We start from the raw sequence: 13,585 nt of genomic DNA on the forward strand, positions 1-13,585 counted from the left end.
CCTGGCATCTCCTGCTTCCAGCCTGGTCGTCACAGTTCCTGGGCATGTCCCATTTTTCTCCGGTGGGTGTCACATGCCCAGCATCCCTGAGGCCCTGCTCAGGCTGGTGGCTCACTGGGAATACCCCTGACTCCCGCATCGCTGGTCCCCGAGGTGGCTGGGGAAGTTCCTTAACTTCTTTGAACCTCAGTCACCTTGATGTAAATAGAGGGTTTGCATAGGTGACTGTGAGGATTAAAAAATGAGGTATGCCAACCCCCGACCCCCCACGCTGTCTTGGTAAATTCCCAGTGGCCTGAACCACACACTCTCCTGACCTCTAATCCCCAGGGGTGACCATGATTCTCTCACGCTCAGGAGCGGTGTCCGAGAAGTGCTGCTAGAAATTCGGAAAGGGCGAGACTGTGGATACAGCCAAGGAGGAGCAGTCCTTAGTAATCAGAGGGTCCCCCTACATAAGGAGGCCCTCCCTGCCTTCCCCCCGCCACCTTCCCTACTTGCTGTCATACCTGGCTCATGGCCAGCACTAGTGTTACGGCAATTTCCCCGAGAAATCAGGTGGCACTCAGAGAGGTGGAGAGAGAGATTTAATTATCTCACTGGTGGGCTCAGTGGGATCGCTCCCCAAAGGGCTGAGCACCCACGAGTAAAAATGGCAGGGTTTTATACAGTTTGTGTGAGGAAACTTGCTACCCCATCCATCACAGCATAAGCATTCTTTATTTGGGGGGCAGGGAGTCAAGGTTGCCATGGCTACCACTGCGAACAAGCAGTGCAGTATACCCAGCAACTTCTCCACTCCAGCAAGCAGCAGCATCTAAGTGGTAGACTCCCCCAAGCAGCAGGCTTTGGAAAGGAACAGAAACTAAGCATCAGACTCCCCCAAGCAGCAGGATTGGGAAACTTCCTGCTTCCCTAGAAGACGTCTCCCAGGGACAGGAACCAAGCAGAGCTGTGCAGTCACCTCGGAGAGTGTCCTGGCTCCTCATGACCACAGCTCCCCGGGTCCCGGGTACTGGCCTAGCTGCTGCAGCACTTGGTCTAGGATCCCAACCAGAAGTCTACCCGCTGGTCCTGTCCGGGCCTGGGTACTCCAGGGAACCCCACTGTCTAGAGCCCAAAGAGGGCTCCTGGGCTGCAGGACAGAACAACATAGAAGGGTTGAGGCAACCAGGAAAGGTTTCAACCCAGAAGATCTGATCCATGCCTACTTTTACCTCCACAGAGCTGCTAGGAAAAATTAGTTCTGAAAAATTAGTTCTGAAAAATTAGTTACCATTTTCTGCTCAAACAGTTCCAATTGAATTTAAAATAAAATCCAAACTCCTCATTTGACCTCCAGGCCCATTACCTGCTTTTCCCTTTCATCCTTGCCTCCCACCTCCCCTTGAGTCTCACACACACACTAGCCTACTTTCCCCTACTCTGCAGACATAGCCAACTGGTTCCCGCTTCAGGGCCTTTGCACTTGCCCCTTCTTTTGCCTAAAACACATTCCCAGGCCCAGGTCACCAATAAATGCCTCTTTCTAAGTCTGCTCAAGTTCCATCTCAAGATGCCCTTTGCCCCATCCTAATTTTGCATCTCCCTCCCCTCAAGATACTCTGTCCCATCTATTCATAGTTCATAATTTTTTTTTGTCTATTCCCCCCACTTAGAACAAATAAGTTTCCCGAGGGCAGGGACCATTGCTTCTCAAGATTCATTCTGTATCCTCAGGTCCTAGAATAGTAGTTAATGAGTATTTGCTGAATGAATGCACGAGTGAATGAATGAAAAGCGGGCATCCCCACGTCTACACGCTCATGAGCACAGCTCCCGTGCCACAGGGGCTGGCCTTGCTATGGAAGCGCTGGCCTCGCCTTGGATAGCAGGATTTGCTTCAGCTGCTTCAGGCTTTCTGGACATAACCAGTCAGAAATCCCTGGAAGCTGTATCTGGACCTGCCCTTTCTTTTTCTCCCCTGTCCTGTGCTACCGCTCCCTCCTTCTCATGGGCAACACCCTGGCAGGCCTCTGAGTCACCCAGCTGGACCCAGAGCTGGCCTAGGGGCCACACCACCCATCTTACCCAGCTGGACCTTTGGGCCCCCACATGCTTTCACTTTGGGAGGAGAAGAGCAGTGAAGGCTTCAAATGTCCGTGGTAATGCTAACCCCTTTGTGACTGGGGCAAACCACAGGTCAAAGTTGCAACTCCGAGCCAGGCCTCCAGGCAGGGCTCAGATCCTGTCTGCCCCGTGTTGGAGGGTCCCCGAGAGCCTCAGTGGGGTACTGTCTATGAGACTTTCGAAATGAGCTGGCGAGTGGAAACCTTTATTGTTGGAGAGTCCCGAGAGGCTCAGCGGTGTACTGTCTGCGAGCCTTCCGGAACGAGCTGGCGAGTGGAAACACTTATTCTTGGAGGTTGATAATAAACCAGCACACAGCTGCTGTATTCTCACCTGCATCTACTCGTTTTGGGGCTTAACCTGATACATTTCCCTGGGGTTGCCAGGGAGCTTATGAAAGCAGACATGCCGTTATAGAACACAGAGAATATAAATGGCTGCTCACGCTGAAGGCTGCCCGTTCCCTCAAAGATGGAGGCTGCAAGGAGGCTCGTCCCTTTGGCCCTTTTAATTGTGTCAGGCTTGGCACAGCTGCATTTGACTGGATCTGAAGGTAAGAAAACTGGACCAGTGTTTTCCATCAAAATAGAGAGACCTGCCCCCGCAGAGAATACTTGTGGTTATACTCTTGATAGGATTTTGAATAAATACTACATTTTTTTCGGACCCACATGGCAATCTGCATGAAAATATCAAAGGACAAGAATTTTAGCAGGTAATTTCACTACTAAAAATTAATATTTAGGAGTAATCTTAAAGGTGAACAAAAATGTTCCTACTGGGCAGTGACATAACAAGCAATGAAAATTTCCATCATTTATCCTATATGGCAAGGCTCTTTGGCAACTTTTTTTTTTTTAAAGATTTATTTATTTTTATTTATGCAATAGCTGGGATACAGGCCAGAGGAGTGGGAGGGTGAGAGGATTCACCAGGGACAGAGCGGGGAGCAGAACAGGCAGACGGACTGAAATACACTGCTGAGGGGAGCAGCGGGCGAGACAGGAGAGGTCTGCCACGCCATGTGGGAATCTACTTGGCCGGCCAGGAATTGAACCCATGCTGCAGAGGCTGCAGACAGTTTCACAGCGCTATGCTCAACCCGCTGCGCCACTGGGGAGGCCCTCTTTGGCAACTTCTTAAAAGTCAGAGTAGGTGCCTAGGATCTACTTAAAAAGAAAAAAAAATACTGGAAATTTGTATATATCATGGTGTTCGTATTTAAACTAAGGACACTTGAGCATTAAAAATATCTGGAAGAGAAGCGGCAAGCTTGGGATCCGGAGGTATTTATAAGAAGTTTTTAATAATTGCTTCTAGGTGTGGTAGGGTTATTTTTTTTTTTCTTTAGTTGTCTTTCTGAGATATATATATATATATATATATATATATAAAACCAATAAGCACATTATTAATAACTATGTTAAGGAAAAAATAAAAGGCTGTAGTATAAGGACATAACTGATCAGTCACAGACAAAAAAGGAAATAAAAAACTTGTTTCTAAGTGTTTTTTAACAAATTCTTAGATTCCATTGCAAAGTATTTGATTTTTTATTCACATTCAATTACCGTGGCTCCTCTCCTCCTCCTCCGCTCTGCCCTCCACCTTCCCCTCCTCCTCTTCTCTTTATTTTTTTTTAATGATTTATTTATTTATTTACACAAGCACTGGGTACAGTCAGAAGCGCGGGAGGGTGAGAGAATTCACCAGAGCCAGAGCAGGGAGCAGAGCAGGCAGAAGGACCGAAGTACACTGCTGAGGGGAGCAGCGGGCGGCAGGAGAGGTCTGCGCGCCTTGTGGGACCCTCCTCTGGTGGCCGGGGAGCAGCCGGGGATCGAACCGGCGCTGCAGAGGCTGCGGCAGCTTCATAGCCCAGCGCTCAACCGCTGCGCCACCAGGGGAGGCCCTCCTCTTCTCTTTAATGACAACTTTACTGGGATGGTGTTCACATACCACATAAATGTACCCTTTAGTGCTTGCGCAGCCATCACCACTCTCCAACCTGAGAACATTTCATCACCCCAAGAGAGACTCTGGCAGCTCTCCATTTCCCCAGCGCCCCATGTCTGCCACGTGTCTGCTTTCTGTCTATAGACATGGCCACCTGACATTTCTGGTCAAGGAAGCCAAGCCGCACCCGTGCTCGGCTTAGCCGTGGGTTGTGAGGCATGTGGCCTCCTTTTTGCTGCCAAGTCACATTCCATGGCACGGAGAGCCTGTTTTATTTATCGATTCAAGAGCTGATGAACATCTTGTTATTTTCACTAGTGCTCCTGTAAACGTTCTCTGTGAACATTTTTGTGTGGACACCTGTTTCATTTCCTTTGGAGACGTGCCCGGGGGGTGGGGAGGGTTGCTGGGGAGGGTAACTGTTTGATCATTGGGGGAGCTGCTAGACTGTTTTCCCAGTAGCTCCCCTGTTTCTGATCCCCGAGAGCAGTGTTGACAAGTGCCAACTTCTCCCCACCCTCGGCCATTCTTGCTATTTTCCGTTGCTGGCTTACCAGCCTGCCCGTGGGAGGTGAGCTCTCGACCTGGCTCTGACTTGCATTCTCTGATGGCGAGTCTCCCAACATGTGTTCATTGGTCATTGATGACTTTGGTGAACTATCTATGTTGGCCCTTTGCCCACTTTTAATTGGATGAACTTGTATTTTAATTATTGGATTGTATGAGGTCTTTACATATTCTAAATCTAAAACCCCTTTCCATAACTGTCTTTCTTCAGGTCCTATTTTAGTCTGTATTCTTTTATGCACCATTTGCAGAGAAGTCATAAATACTTTCTCCCCAAGAAAGGGCCCTAAGAGATGAAATCGGTCATGGCCAGCTTGCTTTGGGGTGACCTAAGGACTGTCACAACAACTGTCCAGACAGTACATGTGGGAGGGAGAGTCCTGCCCTGGACGTGCAGGGCTGGGGGCCCAGGGGCAGAGGGACAGCTGATGCCTCGATACCACCTGTGGTCTCTGTCAGACAGATCCAAATGCACAGCCAGTCTGGGGGGCGCCAGCCAGTCTGAGGCCCACAAAGCCCTGCTCCTGCAACTCAAACCCAGTGAGGACTGCACCTGGGCTGTAGAAAGACCCGAAAACAAGAGCATCAGAATCATCTTCTCCTACTTCCAGTAAGTAAAGGCCCGAGTTCCTGGCGAGGCTGGTTGAACTCCTTCATGTGAGGGAGGTGCTGTCAAAAGAGAACCTGGCGGGTTTCTCAAAAGCCCAACTGCTGAACCCGACCCGCGCAATTTCGGATTCCCACGGGGAGGTGGGTTCTGGGCGTTTGCCCGGGGAGCGAGTTCCCAGGGGATGCGGTGGCAGGTGCTGGTCAGGAGCCATGTGCTGAGCACCCGCCCTCTGCCGCGGAGGTTAGAGCAGACTTGCCCTCATCCCCTCAAAGAAGCAAGAGAAGGGGGACTCTCTTGGGCAGGAAGAGAGGAGAAGAGAGAACAGCAGCCTGGGAAGAGCCAGGGGAGGGCATAGTCATGGCTGACGTTTGTGGGCGCCTCCTGGGGGCCGGCGGGCTGGCGCTGCTTCTTCGTGTTCAGCGTATTACAGCTCTCACGCCCTCTGAGGAAGCAGGTGCGATGGCTCCACATTACAAACCAGAAAGCTGAGACCTAGAAAGGCCAACCCACATCTCCAAATTTACACAGCAGATAACAGGTGGAGGGAGGATCCAGATTTGTCCACCCTTGTGTTTTCTCCCCTAGTTCATCTTGGAAATATGTCTTCTGAGGCATTTGGGGAGACCCTGCCAGAATGGGTGGTAGTCCTGGGCCCCCTGCGCAGTGTGGGGTGCGGGAGGGGGGGCCCAGGGCAGCTCTCTAGCGCCTCCGGAGAAGGAGCTGTGATGATGTGAGGAAAGGAAGGGGCAGCCAGGAAGATGCCATGTTTCCTTTTCCTTGAGGGGTGGTCATTTCAGAGGTCAGAGGGGGCAAAATGTGTACCGGAAGGTTGTACCCCAGAATCCACACGGGCCTGGGGAACAGGACAGGTGGAAACCGGGAGAAGCAAAGAGCCCTGGAGTCATGTCTCTGACGTGAGACAGAGCTGCTCAGCTGGGGTCGCTCAGGTGACGGCGGAGCATGGTGTGGAGGGTGTTGGTCTGTCGGGTGAAGGCAGATGAGCTCCTGGGTGCCCAAGGGAGGCTGGTCCCTGAGTCGCGACACCCCCACCCCACCCACTCCCGCCCTGGGCTGGGGTCGGGTCCCCGGCTGCAGGCGTCTTCTCCTCACAGGCTCGACCCAGACGCAAGCTGTGAAAGAGAAAACATCCAAGTTTTTGATGGAAACTCCACCCAGTCGGCTCTGCTGGGGCGGGTGTGCAGTCAGACCGACTACGTTCCTGTCTTTGAGTCGTCTTCCAACTCGCTGACCTTCCAAATCCTCACGGACTCTGCCAGGGTTCCGAGGACCGCCTTTGTCTTCTACTATTTCTTCTCTCCCGAATCCTGTATGTTCCCACTTCTACGTCCTTTGCACAGAAGGTCACACTCGCCTGGCCCGGGCCCTGTGCGGAGTCTGTCTCTTCAGACCCGTCCAGCAGAGCGGGGTCCTCTGATGCCAGCGCACGGGCGGCAGCTGCGGGGCCGGGAGCCGAGACCAGGGCCCCTACGGCGATGCTGAGTCCTGGGGGGGGGGGTGAGGGGAGTCAGGACTGCGCCTTGCCTGCAGCACTGGGCACAAAGTCCAGCAATAAAGATGCTGCTGTTGGTGCAAAGAAGCAGGGTGGAATACATTTGGGAGATTAAGCTCCAGGCACAGCCCAGAAATTTTGGAAAGTCTGTATCCCGATTTACATTCTCGGTCCCCCTCCCGACCCTCTCAGCTATTCCAAACTGCGGCGGCTACCTGGACGGCATGGAAGGTTCCTTTACCAGCCCCTATTACCCGAAGTCACACCCTGAGCTGGCCTATTGCGTGTGGCACATAGAGGTGGAGAAAGGCTACAAGATAAAATTAGACTTCAAGGATATTTTGTAAGTATGGGAGTCCGCCTCTCTGGGGGGGCAAATGCAGTGCACTCCCCTGGGGGGCCCAGGGAAGAGAAATGAGCACAAGACCCTCTTTGCCATGTGAACAGATGGCACTTTTCAAAGCATAGAGGTAGAAAGGAAACCACTTCCCAATACCATGGCTGTGAACTAAGCCGCCTAGTGTTGCAAAGATTCTGAGGTTGCGTCAGGGACTGATGAAGACACAGGCTGTCTTGATCATAAACCTGAGAGCCCAAAGTAAAGAAAAGCTTCATCATTTAAGGCTGGGTTGCTGGGATGGCAGAAAATGGAACTGACTTGGTTTAGGGATTTTCCACCGGTGGCCCTACTTTTCCAGACTGGAAATGGACAAGGACTGCAGGTTCGACTTTGTGGCTGTTTACGATGGTCCCTCCACCACCTCAGGCCTGATGGGGAAGGTGTGCGGCCTAACCGCGCCCGCCTTCGAGTCCTCATCGAACTTGCTGACCGTCGTGCTGTCCACAGACTACGCCAACTCCTACCGGGGCTTCTCCGCCTCCTACTCGTCGCTGTACGCGGAGAATGTCAACAACAGTAAGTGTGGAGCCTGGGTCCCCGGGGCGCTCTGGGGGTGCTGTGAGTGGGGGCTGCTTCTTAACGTTGGCCTCCTCTTGGGAGCCTGCCAGGAGCCTTTGGCACATACCCATCATCTGAAAGCTGAGAATCAGTGGCATTGCTCCATGCCAGAGGAAATCAAGGGTTTTATTAACCTGAAAAAGTTTGCTGCAGAAATTGGGGGCTGCCTCCCTTCACGCTTCGGGCAGAGACACAGCTTAGGCTGACATTCTAGCTGCAGACAAGGTCACGGTGAACGTTGTAAGAGGCGATCAACTGGTCAAGGGCTCTGATGGGGCTCAGGGCAAAGTGGGTCTCAGTTCTTGTGTGGTTTACATGCCCCCCACACACAGCTTTTCAGGATCCACAGTTCCCAGTTAACATAAACACCATCATCCTGTTTTCTTTTTCTTTTCCCACAGCATCTTTAACTTGCTCTTCTGACAAGATGCGAGTGATCATAAATAAATCCTTCCTGGAGTTGTTCAAATCTGGTGACTATAGCTTACAACTGAAAGACCCAACTTGCAAACCCAAAGTAACTAATGTTGTGGAATTTTCTTTCTCTCTTGACGAATGTGGCACAATAAAAAAGGTAACGTGAACACGAGTCGCTGGGATTTGTCAAATGCTGTAGAGCGTGACATTTGCTTTAACAAACAACTCCAGATCCTAGTGGCCGAGTACATGGTAAGCGAGTGTGGACATGTATGTGCACATACTCCTGACCCACACACACCAATCACAGCACCTGTTTTCAGGGTAACTGGATGGTGGTTATCTTTCTTAAATGGTAAAGAACTCTGAGAACTCACTGGAGAGTGTTTGAAGGCGTATAGGCTGTAGGGGTTAATGACTAACCAGTAATACTTGTGCAGAAAGTGATTTTGGTAAAAACCCAGCTGTATTCCTTTCCTAGCTGTTTTCTAGCTGCTCTTCTTTTGCCCCTGTAAAGACAGAGGGCAAAAACAAGGGCTCATGCTCATGAAATAAGCCAGAAAGAAAAAGAAAAATACTGGATGGTCTCACTCATAGCAGGAATTTAGAAGACCCAAATAAGGGATCAGGAAAAAGACTAATTATAAAAAAGTAAAAATCGAAATAAACAGGCAACTATAGGGCCTTCCTGGTGGCACAGCTTATTGAGCGCAGCACTGTGAAGCTGTCCGCAGCCTCTGCAGTGTGGATTCGATTCCCAGCTGGCCAGGGAAATTCCCACATGGCGCAGCAGACCTCTCCTGTCTTGCCGCTGCTCCCCTCAGCAGTGCATTTCAGTAGATCTGCCTGTTCTGTTCCCCGCTCTGTCTCTGATGAATCCTCTCATCCTCCTGTACCTCTGGCCTGTACCCCAGCTCTTGTATAAAAATAAATAAATTTTTAAAAACAATAACAACAACAACAAAAAACAGGCAACTATAAACCAGAGATACACTACAGGGGGGGAGAAGAGAGTAGGATCAAAACAAGGGGGGGTGGGAATTGTTTGGGGACTATAACCAAGATGAAAATGGATACGTTGTACAAAAATGATATAAAAAATATAAAATAAGAAAACATTATTGTGACTTATTCAACATTTTCTAGTAGATCTCAAAAATTCCCAACCTTGTAGGGTCCCTATATGCTAAATGTTTAGTCAGCATAGTAGACAACAACTTAATTGAAAAGAATGAAGATTACTGTACAGGAATTGATAAGGACAGAAATAAATAATTTTTAAAAAAATGAACATAGGCGCTATTCCACTGTGAATTTCTAGGGCAGGCAGCCTGGAGAGAACTGTCCCAGGCTATCTGTATCCACTTTGGAAGCTCCCCAGTTTGTTGCAGGAACTTAGTGCTACTTAACAGAAGAAAATATATTATTATTGGACCCAAAGTCTATAGGACTGGAAATTTGCATTCACAGTGTTTGTAATATAACTGAAAACAATTCTGCCCCGTCTACTGTCAAGTCTTTCTAATGTAAACTGTCTCTGTCAGCTGACACTTTTTCTTCCTATGCCAGAATGTTTTTTTAAATAACACACATTTAAGGATTTTAGTATTGACATGAAAACTGTTATCTTGTGACTTAAAGAAATTGTGCCTCTACATGCAAATGTCATTCACATCTATGCTTTGAAATATTCCTGGACTTAAAATGTAACATTTGCCTTTCATCTTTTTCTGCAGGTAGAAGATCATTCAATTACTTACACCAACATCATCACATTTTCTGCATCTCCAATTTCTGAAGTCATCACCCGTCGGAAGCATCTCCAGATTATTGTCAAGTGTGAAATGGAACATAATTCTACCGTGGAGATGATGTATTTAACAGAGGACGACATAATCCAAAATGAAAATGCACTGGGCAAATACAACACAAACATGAGTCTTTTTGAGTCCGATTCATTTGAAAAGCCTTTACTGGAGTCACCTTACTATGTGAATTTGAACCAAACTCTTTTTGTTCAAGTCAGTCTACACAGCTCCGACCCCAATTTGGTGGTGTTTCTTGACACCTGCACCACCTCTCCCACACCTGACTTTGTATCTCCAACCTACGACCTGATCAAGAGTGGGTAGGTACTAATAGCCTTTTGAGAGAATTATGACTTTAATAAAGTAATATTTTGTGTGTATGTAGATGTAATTCATATGTATAATTTTTCTAGTACTACTATAAAATGTGATCAATATATTTAAATCATTTTACAAAACAGTTACTGAGTACTTGTTACAAGTAATTTAAATTGAAACAGTTCTCCAGCCATAGTCCATATGCACTAGAATTTTAAGTGCATAAAATTCAAGCTGGTCACACATTTCTTTTTTGTCAAGATGGCTTTGTGTTTCTCCTTTTTCATGTCCATTATTTTCTACAAAAACCCAGAAGTTATGCTCCACCTACAGAACATAATTAGTATATGTGATTTTTTTCTAAAAGGAAAGGTCTATTTTGAAAGCATAGTTTTCCTTTTTTCCCTAAAAGCTGATGGATTTTAACTATATCAGTCATTTAGACACATCCATGACAAGTATGTAAAGCAAGGTGTTCAAGTTCTAGTAGGTTGGCATTGATTTTCTGATGAATTCACATAGACTCAAACTTTTTGAGCTGGAAGGGACTTTATTAGCTTACTCAGGAATTCGACCCATCACCCTAGCTCATGGTAGTCTGAGCTAAAGACATCTTTCTAGGCAGATTTTTGGATCCGCAAATTAGTTGAAAGAAAACTTTGTGTCACTGCTTTTCTATATTGAAGGGACTGAACTTCTGTACATTTTATGCATGTGCCATAATTTCTGTTCCAGATGTACTCAAGATGAGACTTGTAAGGTGTATCCCTTATCTGGACACAATGGAAGATTCCAGTTTAGTGCCTTTAAGTTCTTGAGAAATCTGGGCTCTGTGTATCTGCGGTGCAGGGTCTTCATCTGTGACAGTGGCGACCAGCAGTCTCGCTGCAACCAAGGCTGTGTCTCCAGAAGGAAAAGAGACATTTCTTCCTACAAATGGAAGTCCGATTCCATCATAGGACCCATTCGTGTGAAAAGGGATCCAAGTGCAGGTGGAAGTTTCGGTAAGAAAAAAACTTGATCTAAAAATTCCTCGTGATTCATAAAATACCACTCAAAAGTATTCCTTATCAAGCACATTGAGTTTAGAGATTCAATTTTATTTATTTTATTTGGGGTTTTAAAAATCCCTAAATAAGTTAAGAGTCTTGGGGCCTCCCTGGTGGCACAGGGGTTAAAGACAGAGCTATCACACTATCACCAGCCACTACAGCACAAGTTCGATCCCTGCCAGGGAGCTACCCACATGGCACAGCAAACCTCTCCTGTCTCCCCGCTGCTCCCCTCAGCCGTGTATATCAGTTGATCCACCTGTTCTGCTCCTCCCTTTCTCTGGTGAGTCCTCTCACACCCCACACCTCTGCTTTTCACCCCAGTTCTTGTAAGCATAAATAAATCAATCTTTAAAAAAAATAAGCGTCTCAGGCACACAAGATACATTTTTATTTCCGTGAGTAGGTAATATGTAAATCACGTGTGGTAGAAGCATGTTATACAATGATTGTTTGCCATTATTCATGTGGCTTTTGAGTATAAATGTAACATCCTCAGTTCCCTTAGTTTCCTGATTCCTGATTACAGACACCATAGCAGCTAACTGAATCCAAAACAATGTATTTTAACTCCTAAAGGGGTATAACACCATGAGTCAGCGTCCCACACAGTCACCTATTTGGAAAGTTGTTTCTTTAAGTAGAGAAGATGTCGCACTTGCAAGGCAGCCCTGCTTCTTCTTAAGGGGTTGAAACCCCAGCTCTGCCTTGTTGCCTGGGAAAGTCAAAGGTAAACCCTCAAGGGGAACTCAGAGTTGCCTGGCTTAGGAAAAATTGCAATTAAGTAAAAGCTGTTTGTAAGAATTCATGTTACGTGAGAATATCCTGACATAACAGAACCCATGATCTCTGTCTTTAATATCATTTTCATGGGCTTTGAAGGGATATGATTTTGACTTGAAGCAAAATGTTACTATGGCAAAACAAAGAACACAAACAATCAAAAATTAAATTTGGTGATTTTATAAACACATTCACTATGAAGACTTGCATGATGTGTCTGTGGATTTAAGTTTGAAATTAGTTGAAAATATACAAATGAACATTACACAAATATCATATTAGAAAATATCCTTTTCCTCTTTCAAGAGAAGACACTGATTTTTTCCCTATCAATGAAGCATATCTTTATAACTATGGGAAACAGTGACCATAAACAAATGAACCAACATTTTCATTTTTTTACCTTATGCCAGGGAACCAAATTGAGTTAACCACTTAGACAAATAAGTGTTAGGACATCTTGTCTTTGAAATGAAACATAAATATAAGCTCATTCAAATATCTGGAAACTGCTGCTGTATGTTGTGTTGACCTTATCTATTATGCAATAAGTCATGCAAGAGATTTATAGGTTTTGTAGAAAAATAAATTCATGAGCATTCTGTAATGCCAAGTAGTACCTATAAATGATTTTGACCTTGTTTCCAGTTCCAGAACCACAGTATCGCAACCAGGCAGCCGAAGCTCAGGACCAGCCTGTCAAGCCCCTGTACCTGTTGTCATTCACGGTGCTGGCTCTGAACGCCATGATTGTGGCTGCACTCACGGTGAGGCATGTCATGGCTCGGAGAACAGACCACAAGTACCAGAAACTGCAGGACTGCGAGCTGAGCGGTTCAGCCTCAAGCGAGACACGCTCCTCCTGGTTGCCAAAAACACAGTTGCTACCTCCTGGCTCACTTTGTGATGAATAAATGAGGAAGGGCTGCAGGTGGCAGCCAGGTCCTCCTGTCGCTGTGCTCAGAGTGTGCTTCCTGGCAGGATGACTGATGAACAAGCATGGGATGAGTCAGCTCACATTAAAGAGCTCCAGCCGCCCAAGTATAAGTGAATCCAACACGCCCTTTCTCATGAACATCAACCACTTTAAGTAAACATTAAGTGAAAAGAAAACGTTTCTTTTTACTTAAGTAGTCTTCAGCACTAGATGATGCTAATGTGGTACCTTTGGAAACACACAAATAGTTATAAATTCAGAAACTCAAGTGTGATCCAGAGAAGGGTGACCTTTATTTAGATGCCTCCCTGTTTTGTGCAGTCTCAGTACTGACAGACTTAGAGGGCTTTGGAAAGAAAAACTTGATGATAAAAGGAGACGTTTCTGGGCCTCCCCTGGTGGCGCAGCGGTTGAGCGCTGGGCTGCAAGGCTGGCCCGCAGCCTCTGCAGCACCCGTTCATTCCCCGGCCTCCGGCGAGGGTCCCCCCCAAGAAAAAAAAAATATATATGTTTCTGGGTTAATGGGATCAAACAGCAGTTCTTTCATTTACTATCAAACACCA

The 13,585-nt window shown here is 47.1% G+C and overlaps 1 protein-coding gene across 1 annotated transcript; it reads left to right on the forward strand.

Annotated features, from left to right (window-relative positions):
* Positions 1 to 2,580: 2,580 nt before the first annotated feature.
* CUZD1 (CUB and zona pellucida like domains 1) lies at positions 2,581 to 12,999 on the forward strand. Its single transcript, XM_037496944.1, has 9 exons — positions 2,581 to 2,662; positions 5,089 to 5,239; positions 6,352 to 6,566; positions 6,942 to 7,092; positions 7,448 to 7,665; positions 8,109 to 8,281; positions 9,861 to 10,252; positions 10,986 to 11,254; positions 12,740 to 12,999. The coding sequence occupies exons 1-9, from the start codon at positions 2,581 to 2,583 to the stop codon at positions 12,997 to 12,999; spliced, it is 1,911 nt and encodes a 636-aa protein (XP_037352841.1).
* The last annotated feature ends 586 nt before the right edge of the window (positions 13,000 to 13,585 follow it).

The sequence above is a fragment of the Talpa occidentalis genome, unplaced genomic scaffold, assembly GCF_014898055.3.
Source record: "Talpa occidentalis isolate TD23 unplaced genomic scaffold, MPIMG_talOcc4v2.1 talOcc4.8, whole genome shotgun sequence".
NCBI classification, from domain to species: Eukaryota; Metazoa; Chordata; class Mammalia; order Eulipotyphla; family Talpidae; genus Talpa; species Talpa occidentalis.

Coding starts and splice junctions, on each gene's coding strand:
- CUZD1 (XM_037496944.1), top strand. CDS start 2,581: ATGGAGGCTGCAAGGAGGCTCGTCCCTTTGGCCCTTTTAATTGTGTCA. Junction 5,240..6,351: donor ATCATCTTCTCCTACTTCCA/GTAAGTAAAGGC, acceptor TTCTCCTCACAG/GCTCGACCCAGACGCAAGCT. Junction 7,666..8,108: donor CGCGGAGAATGTCAACAACA/GTAAGTGTGGAG, acceptor CTTTTCCCACAG/CATCTTTAACTTGCTCTTCT.